Genomic DNA, 18,428 nt, shown 5'->3' on the forward strand with positions numbered 1-18,428 from the left:
TGCATCTCAAAATCTGATTTCTGGGTTTCTCTTGGATAATCACTGGGCCATAATCCCATATGACCACATTCAAATGGAGTTGAACACTGGCAACCCCTTGCATGTGTAGCACAGGCCTCACCACGCCCTATTGTCTCCCTGATCCAGTTGTTTCGCTTCCCCCCTCCCCTTGCTGGCTCTTGTAGGCAGTTTAGTTTTGAATCCCTGTTGTAGGTGAATAATAACAAAAGCTGACATGTATTTAGCACTTAGCATGTGCCGGGCTCTGTTCTAAGTATGTTGCACATATCCACCCATTCCAGCCTCACAAAAACAATGACATAGACACTGTTATCTATTATCGTGCCTGTTCACTGAAGGAACGCTCGCCGAAGGTCTCCACCTGCCAGGCACGCCCCGATCTGGCAATGACAGACAGATCCTCCATCCACGGAGCTCTCATTCCAGGGAGGGGACAGACAGACAGCACATGGGATAAGTAAAGAGGAAGCCAGAAGGTGTGCGGGGGAGGGAGCAAAATAAAGCAGGATGAACAGTCTGGGGGTGCTGAGGGGTGGGGGTGGGCTGTGCAATTGCAATAGAGTGGGCGGTATAGGCCTTGCTGAGGGGACAGTTCAGGAAGACAGGAAGGAGGCGAAGGGCTAGGAGAAGAGCGTTCAGCAGAGAAAGGTTACAAAACGTTGCCTCAGGTCACACCGCTAATAAATTGCCAAGTTGGGATTTGAGCCCAGGCGGTCTGCTGAGCTTGGCCCCTGCACCGGAGAGCTCAGTGAAAGATGAGACCCTCTGAGTTAGGGGAGTTAGGGCGGGGCACAGGCTGGGACATCCTGGCGCTGAGAGAGCTGGAGTTGGGGGTGGGGAGCGATGAGCCAGGGGCAGCGGGGAAAACCTTGGCCCAAGGCTTAGGCCCTGAAGGGTCTGACCTCCCCCCTGTCCTCCCAGAGGCTAGAATGGACTCAGCACCTGCGACCAGCTCTTTACTTTAATCTCAGGGGGGTTCTGGGAGCTCATCTGCCTCCCCTCCCAGGTCTGGGCCCCCCTCCCTCCAAGTACTGGGGTGAACCTGCCGCAAATCCTCCTAATCCGCCAGCCTCTCCGTGGGTCTGCGTCCAGCGGCAGCCTGAGACCTCGCCGCTCCCTCCCACCCACGCACCCACCCACCCACGAGGCAGCAGCAGCGCCGGCCCAGCCGCCTCGCCCATGGGGAACAGCAGGAGCGGGGCCCTGTCCCGGGAGATCCTGGAGGAGCTGCAGCTGAGCACCCAGTTCACGCAGGAGGAGCTGTGCGCCTGGTACCAGTCCTTCCTCAGGGAGTGCCCGGGCGGCCGCATCACACGGCAGCAGTTCCAGGGCATCTACGCCAAGTTCTTCCCCGACGCCGACCCCAAGGCCTACGCGGAGCACGTGTTCCGCAGCTTCGACGCCAACAGCGACGGCACCCTGGACTTCAAGGAGTACGTGGTCGCCCTGCACATGACCACGGCCGGCCGGCCCAGCCAGAAGCTTGAGTGGGCCTTCTCGCTCTACGACGTGGACGGCAACGGGGCCATCAGCAAGAGCGAAGTGCTGGAGATCGTCATGGTCAGTCTCCACCCTCCACCCCTTGCAGGGCTGGGGTCACCCAGGTCAGGGCGCAGCTGGGGGAGGGGCTGGAGGGGGCGTGGGGGCCCAGACTTTGTGACCCAAATGGCGCTGAGAGCGTGGTGAGGGGTCTCTCATATACTGAGATTAACGGAAGGCTGGGCATTTTCCCACAGCTTCGTTTCCCTCCTAAAAAGAATCTGGGTATTTCCTATGATTTCCTCCCCCCCCCCCCCTTCCATCCTTCCTTTCTTCTTTCCTTCCTTCTTCCTTCCTTCCTCCCTCCTTCCTTCTTTCCTCTGTTCATTAAAATATCCTTCAACACCTTCCACTGTGCACTGTCAGATTCCCTGACATGTTTCAGATGCACAATCGGAGGAGGTGGGGAGGGAGTGAGACCTGGGTTCCGGTTCTGCTGGTCTTCATGGCCCTTCCCCAGAACCCCGGCTCCCTCATCCCATGCTCAGGCCCCTGGGAGGCCAGTGCCTGTCACACCCATTCTCCACCCCTGTCCCAACCAGTCTGGGAGCACATCGCTTGTGACGATTTTAGGCCTCTTGAAAACAGTCTTATTTAATGTAAAAGTAATTCGTGAAATTTAGAAACATATGCAAAAGAAAAGTTAAAATTACCTTTAATTTCATCATCCAGAGAAAACGGTCAACGTATTGGTATATACATTTCCAGTCTTTTAGCTCTATATTTTAAACTAAGTTTAGAGCTATGAAATATTCATATAGGATTTTTATACTTTTTTCAGTTACTATTTTATGATGAATGTTTTTCATAACAGTATACATTCTTCCAAGCCATATTTAATAGCTGCTTAAAATTTCATCTATAGAAATGTCATAAAATTATTTAACCATTCCTAAATTGGGGACAGTTAGGATGTTTCTATTTGCCCTATTATATTATGTATATTTACCATCATTTAGTATCTTTTACCTGATCTTTTTTATCCCTCTACCTCATGCCACTTGCTATATTTTCCTAATGACATTCCCGTTAAGAAGGAGACCGTTTTCATGGTTTTTATACTTTTGATGCATTTGTAACCCTGCTTTCATTCGCACAGCTCTTCCTCCCTCATTAGGTGACACCATGAGTCCAATAGCTGAGCATGCAGACTCTGCTCGGGCCTCCGGCCAAGGGCAGGCATGTGTGGGAACCTCACTGGGCAAGGCCTTCGGCTCAAACTTCTCTGAATTGGCAGGTGGCATGGGATGGAGACCACATCCTCAGAGCCACCTAAAGGACGCCAGGCCCAGCAGAGGCCTATAAGTTGGTGCTCCTGGAGAAAAAGGAGGAGGAATGGGAGCAGGGCTGGGGGTGGGGAGAGGAAGGGAGGGAAGGGAGAAAGGGTGGGGAGGAGAATCCATGGCTGAGGCTGTGCAAGGTGGTGCCAAGGCTCTGCCACTCACCAGATCACTAGGCCACTAGCCTTGAAGCCAGAAATGACAGATTCATGTCCCAGCTATGCCACCAACCAGCTTCATGGCCTTGGAAACCCATATAACCTCCCAGGGCCCAGCGTGAGCATCTGATGGTTCTTTCTAGGTTCTTCCATGGAGGCCTTGACTGTAGACAGCCTGTTCTTGGTGTTGGAAGCAGGATGGGGCAGGCAGCCAGTTACTCCCAGCGTTTAGCCACCCAGCCTGCACGTGGTTCCCATGGCTCAGGACAGAGAGAGGAGCCAGCAGAGTCACCTCCCCGCTGGCTGCTGGGCGCCTGCCAGCTGAGGCTGCTTCCCCTGCTGCCAGCTTGATTCCTTGCTCCTTGCTGTAGCCGGGGAGAGTAGGGGGTCGCTGTAAGGGCACTTCTCAGCGTGTTGACCTCCCCTCCAGGCTAATTTATAGGCATTACTGCCCCTGCCTGGCTGTGCTTCCGGGCCTCCAAGGTGCCCTTCCTACTGCCACCCAACATGGTGCCTGCACCCGAGCCTGCCCCCAGCTGGTGGAATCCTAGTGACCTAGAGCTGGAGGGGCCGCTCGAGACCACCTGTCCCTCTCTCTGACCACAGGGGCAGAGGCACTTCCTGCTTTGCCCCCATCACACATGGGCACATCCGGCTCCTTTGTTAGTGAGCGTGGAGGGAGGAGTGAAGGCTCCTAGAGTCTAAAGCTCAACCTCCCTCTGGGTCCCTTCCTGGGCGGAAGGGGAACTGAGGGTCTTCCCGGGCCCTGGGGAGGCCTTTGGGAAGGCTGCTGAGGCCTCCCCTCTCCCTCCCCAGCCTTGGAATGCTCTCCGAGGCATCAGCTGGCGAGTGGCGCAAGGCAAACTAAACCCAAAGCGGCTGGGCTAGAAGCTCTGCTCATGTGCTTCCAGCTGCGTGACACCCAGCAAGTTAATGGGCTCGGTTTCTTCATCTGTAAAATGGGGGCCGTGAATGCACACCTCACAAGGCTGGGGCGGTTGCATGTAAAATGCTCAGGAAAGCGGCACATGTTAGGCGCTCAGCAAATGTTAGTCCTTGCCAGGCCACCCGGCTGGGCAACCAGGTTCCACATGGACCTGGGAGAAGCTGTTGGATTTTCTAAAATTTCTAGGCAGTAGGCTCAAGGGAGTGGTTCCCGAACTGCAGCCTCGGGCTGCCATGGGATGACACCAGGAAGCTTTTTCCATTTTTTAAAAAAATAAAATGAAAGTCATATGTCTACATGGTCAGGAAATGCAAACAGTACAGAAAGGGACAAATAAGAAGCAAAAGCTTTCCTCACCCCTCCCCCAGGCTCCCCATCCAGCTGAAGGTCCCAGAAACACAGGTGCCCGCCCAGGAGCTCTGATTGACAGGCCGGCCGGGCCTGGGACCTGCCCTCCAACCCAGGGCTGCAGCCTCCGCTGCTCCTTCTGTTCCTCTTGCTTCCGTGCAGGCGATATTCAAGATGATCAATCCCGAGGACGCCAAGCACCTGCCAGACGACGAGAACACCCCTGAGAAGCGAGCCGACAAGATCTGGGGCTTCTTTGGAAAGAAAGATGACGGTGAATGCCTTCTCCCGCGTGGCCTTCGCTTCACAGTCGCGGCTGTTTCCGGCTGATCCCGCCAACCTGTAGCCTTCCCAGCGCCAGTGCCCGGGGGACGGGGACACCTCGCCCCGCCATGCGCTGCAGGGCTGGCTGGGGCCTCGGGGAGTGGACAGAGGCCACAGGTCCAGCCCTGCTCCCCATGGAGCTGCCACTGTGATGGCATGGTGCCCCGTCGCTGGATTACATAGCCCCTGGCTGCCTGATGGGGAGAAGGAAGGCTCCGAGGGGTGGGGGCTTCTGAAGAAAACAGCTTTGGTTAAAACAGCCACAGTGAAGCAATAGGAAGAAGTGAAGGCAACAGCACCTTAGACGTTTGTACGCGGACGCCAAGTTTAGAGGGATTCCAATCACTTTCTGTTTGAGAAGGTGTCAGTTCCCAGACACTGGGGTTTGCTCGCTTGTTTTCCAAAAAGCTTTCTAAGAGTTAGAGCAAACTTTAGCCCAGTCTGGGTCGGAATTAGCCTGGGGTCCCAAATAAGCGGGATTTCAGTTCTGTGGTTTCCCTGAGGAAGTTAACTTGGGTCCTGGAGAAGCTGACCCAAGTGGATGTCACAGGAGGTGGCGGTGGGTGTGGGGGGCTGCCGTATTCCTCCTGCCAGGCGGTGTGTGTGTCCTTCCCTGTGCCTTCATGGGGCGAGGCCTGGCTCCAGAACTCGGCTCTGATGGTGGGGGTTCCAAGCTCTTTGTGAGGCTGACAGGGCAGCTAGGACTTTACATTTCCCCACCTAGACCTGCAGGGAACCAGCCTGGGTCCTAATCCAGGATTAAGATTACGGGTGTTCAAAAGGCCTGGAACATAAGCTAATGGGCGTGCAATTCGGTTCAGCCACCGACTACGTGCAGGCAACTCTGAGCGTACGCATGATCTGAAAGAGCACCGTCTCCTTTTAGAGTTATTTCTACATGTGACTGTCTTCCCCAGCACACCAAGGGACCAGGGACTTTACCTCACTTCCCTCTATGCCACACCCTGCCCTCCACCCTCTGAAGTGACCTCAGCCCCAAGCACGGTGGCTCTGGCTCAGAGGAACAGCTAGTGGAGAGCACTGAACTGGACAGAACTGAACCCGGGGGCTGGGCGAGGCGCTCTCCTGGCCCCACAGGGAGATGGATGGAAGATGCAGAGATACAGAGGGAAGAGTCGTGGAGGAGCTGTCAGCTGAGAATCAGGGGCCTCTTCACAAGCCAGGCTCTCCCTGGCACCCCCCTGGACCCCTTAACTTTCACGCCCTTCTCTAGAGTGGATGCTGTTCCCTCGTCAACTGAAATTGTTTGCTCTGCTCCAGGCCCCAAAAGTTCTTCCAGAACGTGAGGCTCGGACCTAGAGTAATACTCAAGATACTTAATAACCAGCAAGGCAGGGCATTGCCAATCAGAAGAGAAGCGTAACTGAAGTGCACCCTGGGCCCGTCAGTAGTGCCAGCCATTAACCCTCTCCTTGCTGGTTCAGGGGGAGGTGCAGGTTGGGTATCTGGGGCAGGGGTGGGAGGACCCTGGGGGCGCTAAGACGCAAGGTTTTCATGATGGACACATCTGCACAGGACATGCTGGCGGGTGTCAGCCTTGTGGCAGCTTGAAACAGCCAGTCCTGACTGTGGTATTTTCTCCCATCCGCAGATAAACTTACAGAGGAAGAGTTCATCGAGGGGACCCTGGCCAACAAGGAAATTCTGCGGCTGATCCAATTTGAGCCTCAAAAAGTGAAGGAAAGGTTAAAGGAAAAGGAAAAGAACCCCTGATGCCAATTGCTCAGCTCTCCTGCCTCCCCTTACCACTCACATAAGCACACGAATGCACACGCATGCACGCACACACCCCAGCGGCCAAGAGAGAGGCCTCCAAACCCACAGCACAGCTCCCCGCCAAACGGGAGTGTCTTTAGCATCTGCTGGTTCCCCCTTCCCTGTCTTTAGAGCCCCTCCCATGACGCCGCCTCCCCTGCCCTGCCCACCAGCCCAGGCCTCCCATGATAATCCCAGGATTGGGTCACAAGAGTCCTAAATAGCACCCCTGTGTAAGCTCCTTTGTGGATTGCTGGGTAAGCAGGTTCCAATAAATGCAAGAGTTGCTGGACACACAGCCCCTGGTTGTTCTTGAACTGGAAACGGAAATGATTTGTGTGGCCTCGGCCGCCAAGGCAAGAATGTGTTGCCATCGCAGTGGTTACCAGGGCGCTGGGACTCCGTTGTGAAGGAGGTGGACACGGCCCTGCTCTCGCAGGAAAAGCGTGCAGAGGGGACTGCAGACCTGGAAGCAGCCATGACCAGTGGGAGGTTACCATGGAGACGTGCAAAGCACTGCGAGCTATAACAGAGGGGCTTCCTCCTCCTGGGGATCAGAGAAGGTGATCTTGGTGGGGGAAAGGGTGGGGTGGGGAAGCATTGTGTCTCACAGAGACTCTAACACAGGAATGAGCATTTCCTGTGGAGGCCAGGGTAGCTGAGAGCAGAGAGAGGAGGGACAGCCAATGGGGAGTTAAGGCTGAAAGGTAGGCGGGGCCAGACCATAGCAGGCCTTCCCTGCAGCCCATGGAGGCAGTGAGCTTCACTGTGGGGAGAGTGGGTACCACGGTGGGGTTTGGGATAAGAGGGTTCTATGTTTGGAAGGGCTCCCTCTGGCAGAGTGGGACTGAATCAGAGGGGCAAGGCTGGGGGCAGGGGGCTGGAGATGACACCTTGGAGTTGCCCCTTGAGTGTGGCTCTTCCTAAGCCTTAGGAGGACCCTAAATAAATTAATAACAATGTACCTACCTATATAGTTTAAGTTTAAAAACTTTGGCTCTCAAAAGAAATTTCAATCGTTGTACTGTTGATATTTGGCTCTGTTGACTAATGAGTTTGCCGACCACTGGCCTAGGTGACCTGGGCTGGGGAACAGCAGCGGGATGGAGAGAATGGGGTGGCTCTGGAGGTGTTCGGAAGGTGGAATCCACCTGACGGGCTGCAGGTGGAGGAGGGAGGAGCAAGGATGACAGTCAGGTGTGTGGCTTGGGTGCTGGGTGAGTAATGATGCCACCTGCTGAGATGGGAAGTGGGGAGAGTCACTGGCCTCAGGGGATAATGACAAGTTCCGTGTTGATTCGGTGGAGGTGCCTCACTCTAGAGAAAGGGAGGAGCCCAGATAGCAGGCAGCTAATGAGCCGAGGCCAGGCCAAGGCTGCCAGCGGCCCACATTGTCGCCTCGGAGCTCCAAGGACTGGGACACCCCAGAAATCACTCCACCAGGGGGTTCTCAGGATCGCTGGAGTCATTGTTTTGAAGGCCAATGTAGTCTGCAGCTGTAAGTTCCAAGATGAGGTCAGAAAATAGACAGATGTCCCGGACACTTGACCGACCTGTATGCAACCCCCTGAAGCAGGGGGGTCCCCGCTTGCTGGTGCTAGAGGTCATTCCTGCTCCACCCCACACCCAGCTTTAGCCCAGTGATGGCACTTTCACCACCGCAGAGAGTGCTGCTTTTTGTGGAGGGTGAACTTGAGAGTAGCCCTAACACTTCGGTTTGGAGGCAGGCACCCCTGCAAGATGCTCGAGATGTTATCCCCAGGGTATAGATGGGGACACTGAAGCCACAAAGTGAGAGTAGGATTTGGCACTTAAACCAGCATCCCTTCCACTGCACTAGGCTGCCTCAATCGTTTTGACCTGGAAATGATAGGACCGAGAATTCTGTGATTCCCACAGTGTTGAAGGTGGAAGGCTGATGGGGCTACACAGCATCTGGTCCAGCAGTTCTTGGAGAAGGACAGTTATTATTAGAATCATCTGCCAAGACACCCCTCTGGTATCAGACACAGTGGGCCACCCAGGGGCCCATGCAGGGGGAGAAGAAAGACCTTGGGTGTGCCCCAGGGTGGTCTCGGGATAGAGCCAAAGGGCTCAATGCCTCACTCCAGAGCTCCTTCCCCACCCCACACACCGCCCTCCATGAATGAATCTGATTGGTTGGGATGGGAAGGTGCGGGCTTTTCACTTCTCTCTGAGGTCAGGGCATCCATGTCCCCTGAGTCTAAAATGATAGACACTGCCTAATGACCTTGTTGGCCTGTGGTTCAATGAGAGACATAAAGGGGCCACTGGATCGCCTACTGGCCGGTGGAGAACCCAAGAGTAGTGACCTAATTAGCACATCTTCTGTTAGCTTGGGTGGCAGGGCTACTAGGGCTGCTATGGGGAAGCTGCTCAGAGAACCCAGAATCAGTGGCGAGTCCAACTTAAGAGAAGGAGGTAGAGGTGGTGATGAACTATGTCATCAAGATTCTCCCAGATGCAAAGGACAGAAGACCCAACGTGCATTGTCATGGCACAAATAGGAATTCACTGACTCATGTAACAGGAATGCCAGGAGGAGCACTAGCTGTGGGTCTTGCTCAGTCCAGGGACTCCGGCAACAATTCAGAGCTCCTCCATCTCCTGCATCTGCTTTCTGCTGTGGTGGCCCCATTCTCAGGCAGGCTTTACCCCAGCCTGGCCAGATGGCCATCCAGCAGGCTTCATGGTTCCGATTTCAGCCGAAAAGAGAAAATGCCTTTCTATAGTGAGTCTTAGTCAAAATCCCAGGACTGTGTCTGATTGGTTATGTGCCCATCCCTGATCCAGTATCTGGTGCCAGGAGAAAGACATGCTCGGATTAGACAGGCATATTTTCATGTCCATCCTTAGGGCTGAGGATGGAGTTGGGACAATTCAGCTTCAGGGACCGGGAGTGGGAGATGTATGGTTTCCAAGAGGAAAATTTGGGTGCTTTTAGTACAAGAGGGATGGATTATAGAAACAGAAGTCACCTCACTTCTGAATTTCTGCTTCCTCCAGTACATGTGCACTCCAGGGCAGAATGGGTCTCATCACAATAACCCAAACTGCCCTGCCCCCCGTTACCACCTGCTCTCGCAGGATCCCAGCCTCTCGTGCAGTGCCCTTCAGCTCCAGTGAGAAACAAATGTAAAAGAATCAACAAAATACAAACCAAATAAACCTGTTATTTTATTTTATTTTTTAAATATATTTTATTGATTTTCTACAGAGAAGAAGGGAGAGGGATAGAGAGTTAGAAACATTGATGAGAAAGAAACATCAATCAGCTGCCTCCTACACACCTCCTACTGGGGATGTGCCCACAACCAAGGTATATGCCCTTGACCGGAATCGAACCTGGGACCTTTCAGTCCACAGGCCTGCTCTATCCACTGAGCCAAACCGGTTAGGGCACCTGTTATTTTAATTATTAGAAAGTAGTGTGTATGTGCCACCCCATTTGTGGAGTGAGGGGTCAAAAACATATTTACAAATGCTATGGAAAAAAACCACTTACTTCTCCTATTTGACAGGGTCCTGGATAATTGACCCCAGACAGCATCTATCACTTCCGAGACATTTCTGTCTTGTCTCATTCGATGCATGTGTCCCCCGAACCTACCCGGAACCAGCTGTGCTAGGAGCAAGCTTGGAATACGACATGGCCCCAGCTTTCTAGGAGTTAGTAGGCTCATGAGAAAAGGCAGGAATTTGCAGAAAGGAAAAATTTGAAGGACATATGATTTGGTGATTGAATTATGGATAATCGGGACACTGGAAAACAAACCTTGGTTATGCACTTGCCTATGCCTTTGCTTCAGTTTCCCCTGTTGCAAAGCAGAGCCAGGACAAGGGTGAGGGCAAGATGAGCAGTGGCCTCAGATACAAAATTTAAGGGGGAGGGGGCAAAAATTCAGTAATCAAAATAAATAACATTTTAATGCAGTAGTTTAAAAATAAAAATGAATGTTAAGAAGTCTACAGTGAGCAATATTAAAATGTTAAATAAAGCCATGATCCGACCATGCACTTGCATGAGCTGGCCTAATTCTCCTCACTCTCACCTGGGCCCTGGTTTCAATAGAACATTTGTTATAATGGCCTGTGGGCTGTAGTTTGCAGATTTCATTTTTTAAAATATTGCATTAAAATATTCCTGATCTTGACAGTTGAGGCTTTGTAGTACTCTCTTAAATTTGACACCCTCACTTACTCTAGTCCCAGTCCCACTGTAAAGTGTCCTTGAAAATAGGGTTGCCAGGTAAAACACAGGACGCACAATTAGCATGGAATTTTAAATACAATATATGCCACAGGATATACTTATACGGGAAGTTTATTTATCTGGAGTTCAAATTTAATTGAGCATCATGTATTTTCATTTGCTAAATTTGGCAACCCTACTTGAGAAGTAACATAGAGCCCCCCTCTCACACGAGGCAGTATTTAGTCCCATGGCAACATACCCCACCCACATACACATACGTTTTGCACACTGTGAAAGAGACATTAACACCCCATTTCCATGGGATGCCCCTCCTTTGATCTTTCAGTTTCTTGCCTTATAGTTTCAGCCACTGAGCCAGACCCGAATTGCCTGGGCCCCCCTCAGCCTCCAGAAGCACCCTCTTCTCAAGGTCTGGAGCACAACTCATTGCTCCAAGCCAGACCAGATCCCACTGTGCCCTCCTGGCATGTCAGATCAGCACAGTCCCATCCCTCCACCAAGCTGTCAGCACCCATTCCCATGGAGGCAGTGGGATTCTTATCAGCGGGGACTAGGGTCAGGGGGAGCAGTGGGCAAGCCTTGAGCACCAGTGTGTCAGTGACAACCCAAAAATGGCCAAGAATGGGAGGGCAAGCTAGGCTTGAAGAAGCCACGCTCAGAAGGGCAAAGATGGGTAGAGCCAAAAAGGGAGGAAAGGACCAATGGGGACTTTCAGAGAGACTGGGGCCAACCCTGACAGGAAGGAGGACATTGTTAAGAATCAAACAGAACTTCTGCTGACCACAGATGAAGAACTGAGATGGGGGCGGGGCAGGGGGGAAGACTGGACAAGGAAATGAATGGGGTTCTGGGTGGCGTGGGGTTGCACACTGTCTGAGGGGGGCGAGCGGGTCACAGCTGAGCTGTTGAATCCAGGACATCACTGGCTTTGTCACACCATTGATCACTCAGGGGGCTGCTCGCTTCTGCACACTGGGCTTTCATCAGAGTTATCTGGGATGCTTGTTACACAACTCCCAACCCTGGCCATCACTCCAGACGTACTTTCTTAGAATCATCCAGGAGCCCAACTCTGCATGTAAAACACTTCCCATGTGGTCCTTATACACCCCAAACCCAGCCTCAGAGGGAAACCTTCTGCCATGAGGGATAAAGGAAAAGATATTGGCCACCCCTTCTTTTATAGAGGACATCTCTCTGTATCTTGGGGCTCCGTTCACTTAATTTAGGGCCTCCCCAGGGGCTGATGGTCATTCTAGAAAATTCGCCAGTGGAGGTTGTAGATGACAATGGCAGGCAGAAGCAGTGACTGTTTGCACAACCTCATCAGAGCATGAAGAACCTCGAGATAGACTTCATGTCGAAGTGGACCTGGTGCCCAGGAAGAGCGATGATGGCACCCCACAGCACCTGTTGCAGGAGCCCGCCTACATCTCACTCTCCTCCAGAATCTCCTCCATGGTGTGGGCCTGGGTGAAGTCCCCCTCGCTGCTCTCGGACAGGCTGCGACCCCAGCGCCAGGGTGTGTGGCCCCCGTGGGACCTGGTGCCCGGCTCCCCCAGGCCCTGCGTGGTCAACGGCAGGAGCTGCCCGCCGCCAGGCGAGGACTGTGACTTCTGCAGCGCCCTGGCACTGTCTCCCTTGGAGAGCTTCTTGGGGTACTTCCCCAGGAACCGGAAGTTCTTCTCCAGGCCCCAGGCTCTGCAGCCCGAGTGGTGGGCCAGCAGGAAGCGGCCCCAGTGCCTCCGCAGCTCGGCCTTCACCTGCCGGGCGAGAAGAGGGCAGCGTTACTGTCTCAGAGTCATTTGGTCTTGGGTCCATTCACCAAATATTAATGAGAGGCTAACTCCGTGCCACTCTTGGGAAACGTATCAGATTGGGGGAGATGAACAGAGAGGAGTGAACAAATACCCATGAGCCTACACATGGCAGTAACACTGTGAGTCCATTAAGCAGGACCACGGGGAGGAGTCCATTAAGCAGGACCAAGGAAAGGACTGTGCCAAGGTGGCATTTGAGGCCCACCTGATGGGAGAAGATACAGAAGAGGCAGCCATGAGCAAGATGGAGGAGGGTTTGCTATCAAGAAGCTTATGTTCCAGTGGGAGGAGACAGAAATGAACATCTAAACCTGGAAAGATGAAAGGGGACTGGAAATACACCAATTCTACTGGAGAACTGTTCAGGAGAAACTGGTCTGGCCTCTGCCCCTGCCCCTTTCAAGACTCTTTCCAGAGGAGCAGAGAGCTGGTTGGGGATATGCAATAATCTTTAATGATAAAAGCATAGTATGCAAATCGACCGAATGGCCGAACGGCGGAAAGACCGTCAGGACACGGACGACCTTCTGGACGAAGCTGGGGCTGGGAGGGCCGAGGCAGCCGGGGCTGCAAAAGCCTTCACTTGCACGAATTTCATGCATCGGGCCTCTAGTATTAATAATAAAAACCATCACAGCTATCAGGTATTGGGCCTTTCCCATGAGCTTGGCATGCCCAGGACAACATTAGAGGGTAGGGACAGTTATTATTCCCGCTTTACAGATGAGGAAACTGAGGCTCAAAGAGCCACCGTAACCTAACCAACTCAAAGCTCCTAAGTGGGTGAGTGATGGCTTGAGCCCAGATTTTTGGACTGCCAAGTTCAAGCCTGTTTCCTCTATCACACTAGCACTTCCAGCAGGGCCAAGGTTGGGCTCTGAGCTTCCTTACACTCATCCCATCCCCTTTTCCCATTTCTCTCAGCTGCCCCTGCTCTCACCCCTGGGACTCACGGTACAAATGTGCCCCATTGCCTGATGGTCACTGCACACTCCCCATGGCACCATCACATAAACAGGAAATGCTGGGTGGCAGAAGGATGCCAGCCCAGCCTCACAGGAAGCTAGGATGGCAGCATGGAACACATACCTCTCCATTGACAAAGCAGTACTGCAAGGCCACAAGTAGTCCCTGGAGTGAAAAAAAAGAGGCGGCGTGAACTTTGATTCGGTAGAAGATGCGTCTGAGTTACTGGGAAAGTCCAAAGGCCTGCCCTGGTCCTAGTAGTCCCCAGGGGAGGCAGGAAACTACACTGCTCACACTAACTACAGCTAGTCATACAGGTGAACTTGGATTTCCATCAGGTCTCTTCTTACTTTGACACCCACCATGCGTATCAGCCTAAGTGTTTGCTTAGGTGCTCGTAGGTCAATGATGATTAAGTCCCAAAGACCCTATATCATTCATTCAACTATGCAAATACTGTGCCAGGCCACTGCCCATTTCTATTTGTCCACAGTAGGCATTAGCTAATTTTTTCCCTTCACTTGAATTCTTTCCTTTTGGAAACTGACCCTCCCCTATTTCCTAGGCTTCTGCCGGGGTCAATCATGGGGCCCCCATGTTCTAGGATGACCATCACCACAATCTAATTCGTCCAAATGGTCATGTGACCCAAGCGAAGCCAATCTGAGTTCTTTTCACTGGGAAAGAAGAGAGGATTGTGCTCTCTTCCTAGATTTTCCAGCTTTATAGTCACAGCTTTATATTTCTGGGCGTCTTGCCAGCTACATGGTGAAAACCCATCTGAGAAGGATGCCAACAGAGAAAAAAGTGGAGGCTGGAGATGGTGGAAGACAGAATTCTGATATTGTCTGAGTATCTGGATCAGCTATGACTGATTCTGACATTTTTATTTATGTGAGATAGTAAATAGCCCTTGCTCTTGTCAAAATATTTCTTTTGAAAAGATAGATAATGTCGCACCAGTGGTTTCTCATCACACTTAGATTAAAATAGAATATAACCACAGAAGACATTGCAGTGGTTCTCAACCTTCTGGCCCTTTAAATACAGTTCCTCATGTTGTGACCCAACCATAAAATTATTTTCGTTGCTACCTCATAACTGTCATGTTGCTACTGTTATGAATCGTAATGTAAATATCTCATATGCAGGATGGTCTTAGGTGACCCCTGTGAAAGGGTCGTTCGACCGCCAAAGGGGTAGCGACCCACAGGTTGAGAATCGCTGCATTAAGGTGATCTGGGCTGTGTCTGTGTTACTGGCTTCTTGTATCACGCCTGGCAAGTTGTTAGTAGGAGGCCCCAGTGTGTCTCCAGAGAGCGGGTTGGTTGTCCTCATGACATGGCAGCAGGCTTCCCCTGAAGGTGCAATTCAAGGGAGCAAGGCAAAGGCCACATACCTTCATGCCTACACGACTTCAATGGTCACACATGTGAACCTCATTCAGTGTGCGAGAGGACTACACAAAGCCTCCAATACCAGGAGATAAAGATCCTTGGGCGCCATCTTGGAGACCGGCTACCACTTCCGAGTTCTTCCTCAGGCCCCTTCACACTTTTTGTTTTCAGAGTCATTCTTCTTTCAAATCTCTGCCTAACTTACTTCTCAAACTTCAGGTCTTAGTCCAAATATCATCTAAAAGAGAGGTCTTTCCTAACCACCCAATGTTTGGTGGCCATTCTATATTTTTTCACAACACCAGAATTATATTATTTATTTGTCAATGTGATTATTATTATTATTATCTGTCCTTATTCCCCGCCCCTCCAAACAAGACTAGCATCCTTATCTACTCTTTTCACTGCCAGATCCCCAGCACTTGAAACAAAGGCCTGGCACATAACAGGAGCTCACCAATATGTGTTGAGTAAATACGTGAATGACTGAATGAGTGGATGAATGAATGGGTCCAGTTTCTATAACTTACAACTAAGAGTCTTGCCCTGTACATCTTCCTAGTTATTTAGAATTGTGGACACAAGGATCACAATGAAAGCAAAAGGCATTTTCAATGATAAAGAATTTGTGTAGGAGAAGTTTCAATAAAGGGAAAATTTTTCTGGATTCACTGCTTAACTGCCAGAGGTCTGCAATCAAAGACGCTTGAGTTAATGTTTGTTTCTACTCTTTTTTTTCCAGACTCCTGCAATTCCTGATTTGTTCAAGGCACATGTGATAACCTACCTCCCATAGCTTTCCCTGTGATGTGAGGGTCTGTGGGACCCGGGCTGTGTGTCTGACATATGAAGCTGGATAGGCATACAAGACCCAATTACTTGAGGGTTTACAGGAAGAATTTCATGAAATGCCAGAACTCACAAGGAAAAAACACATTCCAACACGAAGGTCATGGTGCAGGCTGACTCCCCCACTTCTCTTAAGAATATTTCTCTCAGCCCTGTTGCTGGTAAGGGAGATTCAGTACTGGTTTGTTTTTTTTTAAATGATGAAATTGAGAAGGAATTATAAAATGTTGCCCTGGGGGGAGATTTTTATGCCTTTCCCCGTGGAAGCCAGAAATCTGGCTGCCGCATCAATCAAATGCTCGGCTCCTCCCCACCCGTGTGGCATTTCTGCCCTCCTATGTGGCTAGATATTCCAAGGCTATAGCTCCTAAACAGGAGCATGGTGACACCAAGCAACCACTTCACACATGCGATCTCATTGGAGGTTCACAGGTGCCCTGGATAGTTGGCAGGGCCAGTAGTATTTGCCTCTGGGCACTTGATAGTAGAAGGGTGGCTGAGAGCGTGCCGGAATTCTCATAAACGAGTTAGCTAAAATAGGATTCCACATCACAAACACGGCTTTCATTCCCTCGGGTCCTTGATTCACTGTTTCAGGAACATGCTGGAGTCTGGTTAACCTGCATTCTGGGTAAAGCAAATGCAAATGGAGAGGTCCCACAGAACATACCTCACCACCCAGTGGCACTCTCTCCAGAGTCCTCGATGGGAGGAAGCTGGTGAAAGTTGCTAGGCAACAAGGCCTTGGAAGAGTGAAAGACCCTCCAAAGCAGCAAGAAAAGGAAGCTGTTAGATCCCATGTTGATTCTTGATGATTCACCACAATATGTACCAGGATGTATGTATGCACCCACGCGCCTGCCCACCCATATGCTCCCCTCTGCCTGGTGGGGTGGAGGGGAACAGTGTAGGGTATTCAGAAGGTGGGATGCCTCTGACTACGCACAGGCCTCCAAGCGTGTTTTCTGGCTCAGGCCACCGAGTCACTCCGATTGGTCACATTCCTCAGTGTTGCATGGTGGTGAGCAGAGCTCTACGTGGCTGTGGAACCAAAGGATCCAGTGTGGTAGCTGGTCTCCAGAGGTGGTCCCAACGATTCCTCCCCTGTCAGTAGGCATATGCTCATCCTCACATCAAGAGGTGGGTGGGCCTTATTTTTCCCTTGGATCTGGGATTAGCTTGTGACTTTTTCTACCAATACCATGTGGTAAAAGTGATATCCTGGGGCTTCCGAGCCCATGCCTCAAGAACGTTGGAAGTTTCTTATTTCTCTCTCTCAAAACATTTGTTCTTGGGATTCTGCAAGGGTCCAGCTGCCATGGTGGGAGATGCCCACATTGCATGGAGAGGCCACATGAACTGCAGCTCTCTAATGGATAGCTTCAGCTGAGCTCAGCCAACCGCCCATGTCAATGTCCAGTCATGCGAATGATCCATCTTGGAGGTTCCAGCCCAATTGAGCCTTCAGATGTTTGCAGCCCCAGCCAAATATTACACGTATCAAAAGGACCATCCTGCTAAGTCCAGATGGCCCAGCTCATAGAATCATTAAAGATAATAACATGATTACTGCTTTAAGCCAGGAAGTTTTGTAGGAGTTCGTTGCATAGCAATAGATGATCCAAACACTCTCCCTTGCCAAGAGGGTACGATAGGCTAGAATTCCTTCTCAGAAATCTGTCCTTTAGGGGGGAAAATGGCCACCAAATACTAATGAGATAACAGCTGCAGCTTTTTATTGTGTTGGTTTTTTTCTCATTTAGAATTACCCTTTAAAGAAGATTAAGCCCAAACAACATAGGAAGCCCAAATTACTAAACCTTAGCTATTGAAATTTCCCAAAGGACTGACATAAATGAAACATGGTTTCATGATGAAAAATAGTTATTGATTATTTTTTAGTTCAAAGCTACACAAAATTCAGCTCTAAAAAGAGCCACTGTCCAACTGCTCTGACCCCGCCTCAGGCTCTATCCCCTGGGCCTTTCATGAGCGTGCAGCGGGCAGGCACACGTCTCCACTCTGTCCACAGAATCGCAGCACCTGACCCTGTCTGCGGGCACATCTTTAAGAATCCGATATAGGGAATTGGGCATCTCCTGTTTCTGACCCTCATGGGCACCTGAGGGGCATGATGGCATAATAGTTACAAGCAAGGTCTTAACCTCACTGCATACAAATCTCATATTTGTCACTTATTAGTATTTGCAAGTTCTCTGAGTCTGAGTTCCTTCGTTTTGAAAATGGTATAATAATTTCTCCCTCACAAGATAATGTGAGGATCCAATGAGATTGAAAGTGTTTGGGAGTAAACAGATATTTTCAAGTGTACCATTTTAATGCCTCTGCTGGCATTCTTACTATATTCTTTGTGTTATTTTCCTAGTGTTTGTACCAAAGATTACAATATGCATCTTAACTTATCATAATCTATTTCATATTAATACTCACAATTCTGGCAAAATACAGAAACTTTCCTTCAATACAGCTCCATTTCCTCCTTGTTCTTTTGTGCTACTATTGTCGTAACATATTAGATCTTTATACAATACAGTTTAAAACAATAATAGAGTTTATAATTATTTTTTGCAATCTTATGCCTTTAAAATCAGCTCAATAAAGAAGAAAATATATATTTATATCTTTCACATTTACCTATGTGTTTACCTATTTCTTCTTGTGGATTTGCATTATTGACTAATGTCATTTTCTTCCGGCCTGACAGATGTCCCATGGTACTTCTCTTAAGGAGGGCTTGCTAGCTAGC

General features: G+C 50.7%; 2 protein-coding genes across 2 annotated transcripts in view; one reads left to right on the plus strand and one right to left on the minus strand.

Annotated features, from left to right (window-relative positions):
* The first annotated feature begins 1,111 nt into the window (after positions 1-1,111).
* RCVRN (recoverin) lies at positions 1,112-6,684 on the plus strand. The gene is made up of 3 exons (XM_059671745.1): positions 1,112-1,581; positions 4,455-4,566; positions 6,229-6,684. Exons 1-3 carry the CDS (start codon positions 1,201-1,203, stop codon positions 6,348-6,350), a joined length of 615 nt encoding a protein of 204 aa, XP_059527728.1. The 5' UTR covers positions 1,112-1,200; the 3' UTR covers positions 6,351-6,684.
* A 2,867-nt stretch (positions 6,685-9,551) lies between these two features.
* Positions 9,552-18,428, minus strand: part of GLP2R (glucagon like peptide 2 receptor) — a 49,913-nt gene continuing 41,036 nt past the window's right edge. Inside the window, exons 12-13 of the mRNA XM_059668617.1 lie at positions 13,539-13,580; positions 9,552-12,392 (exon numbers count right to left, since the gene is read on the minus strand). Of these exons, the coding sequence (XP_059524600.1) occupies positions 12,057-12,392; positions 13,539-13,580 (378 nt within the window). The 3' untranslated portion in view covers positions 9,552-12,056. The remainder of the gene's footprint in view (positions 12,393-13,538; positions 13,581-18,428) is intronic.

The sequence above is a fragment of the Myotis daubentonii genome, chromosome 16 (assembly GCF_963259705.1).
Source record: "Myotis daubentonii chromosome 16, mMyoDau2.1, whole genome shotgun sequence".
In the NCBI taxonomy this organism is placed as follows: Eukaryota; Metazoa; Chordata; class Mammalia; order Chiroptera; family Vespertilionidae; genus Myotis; species Myotis daubentonii.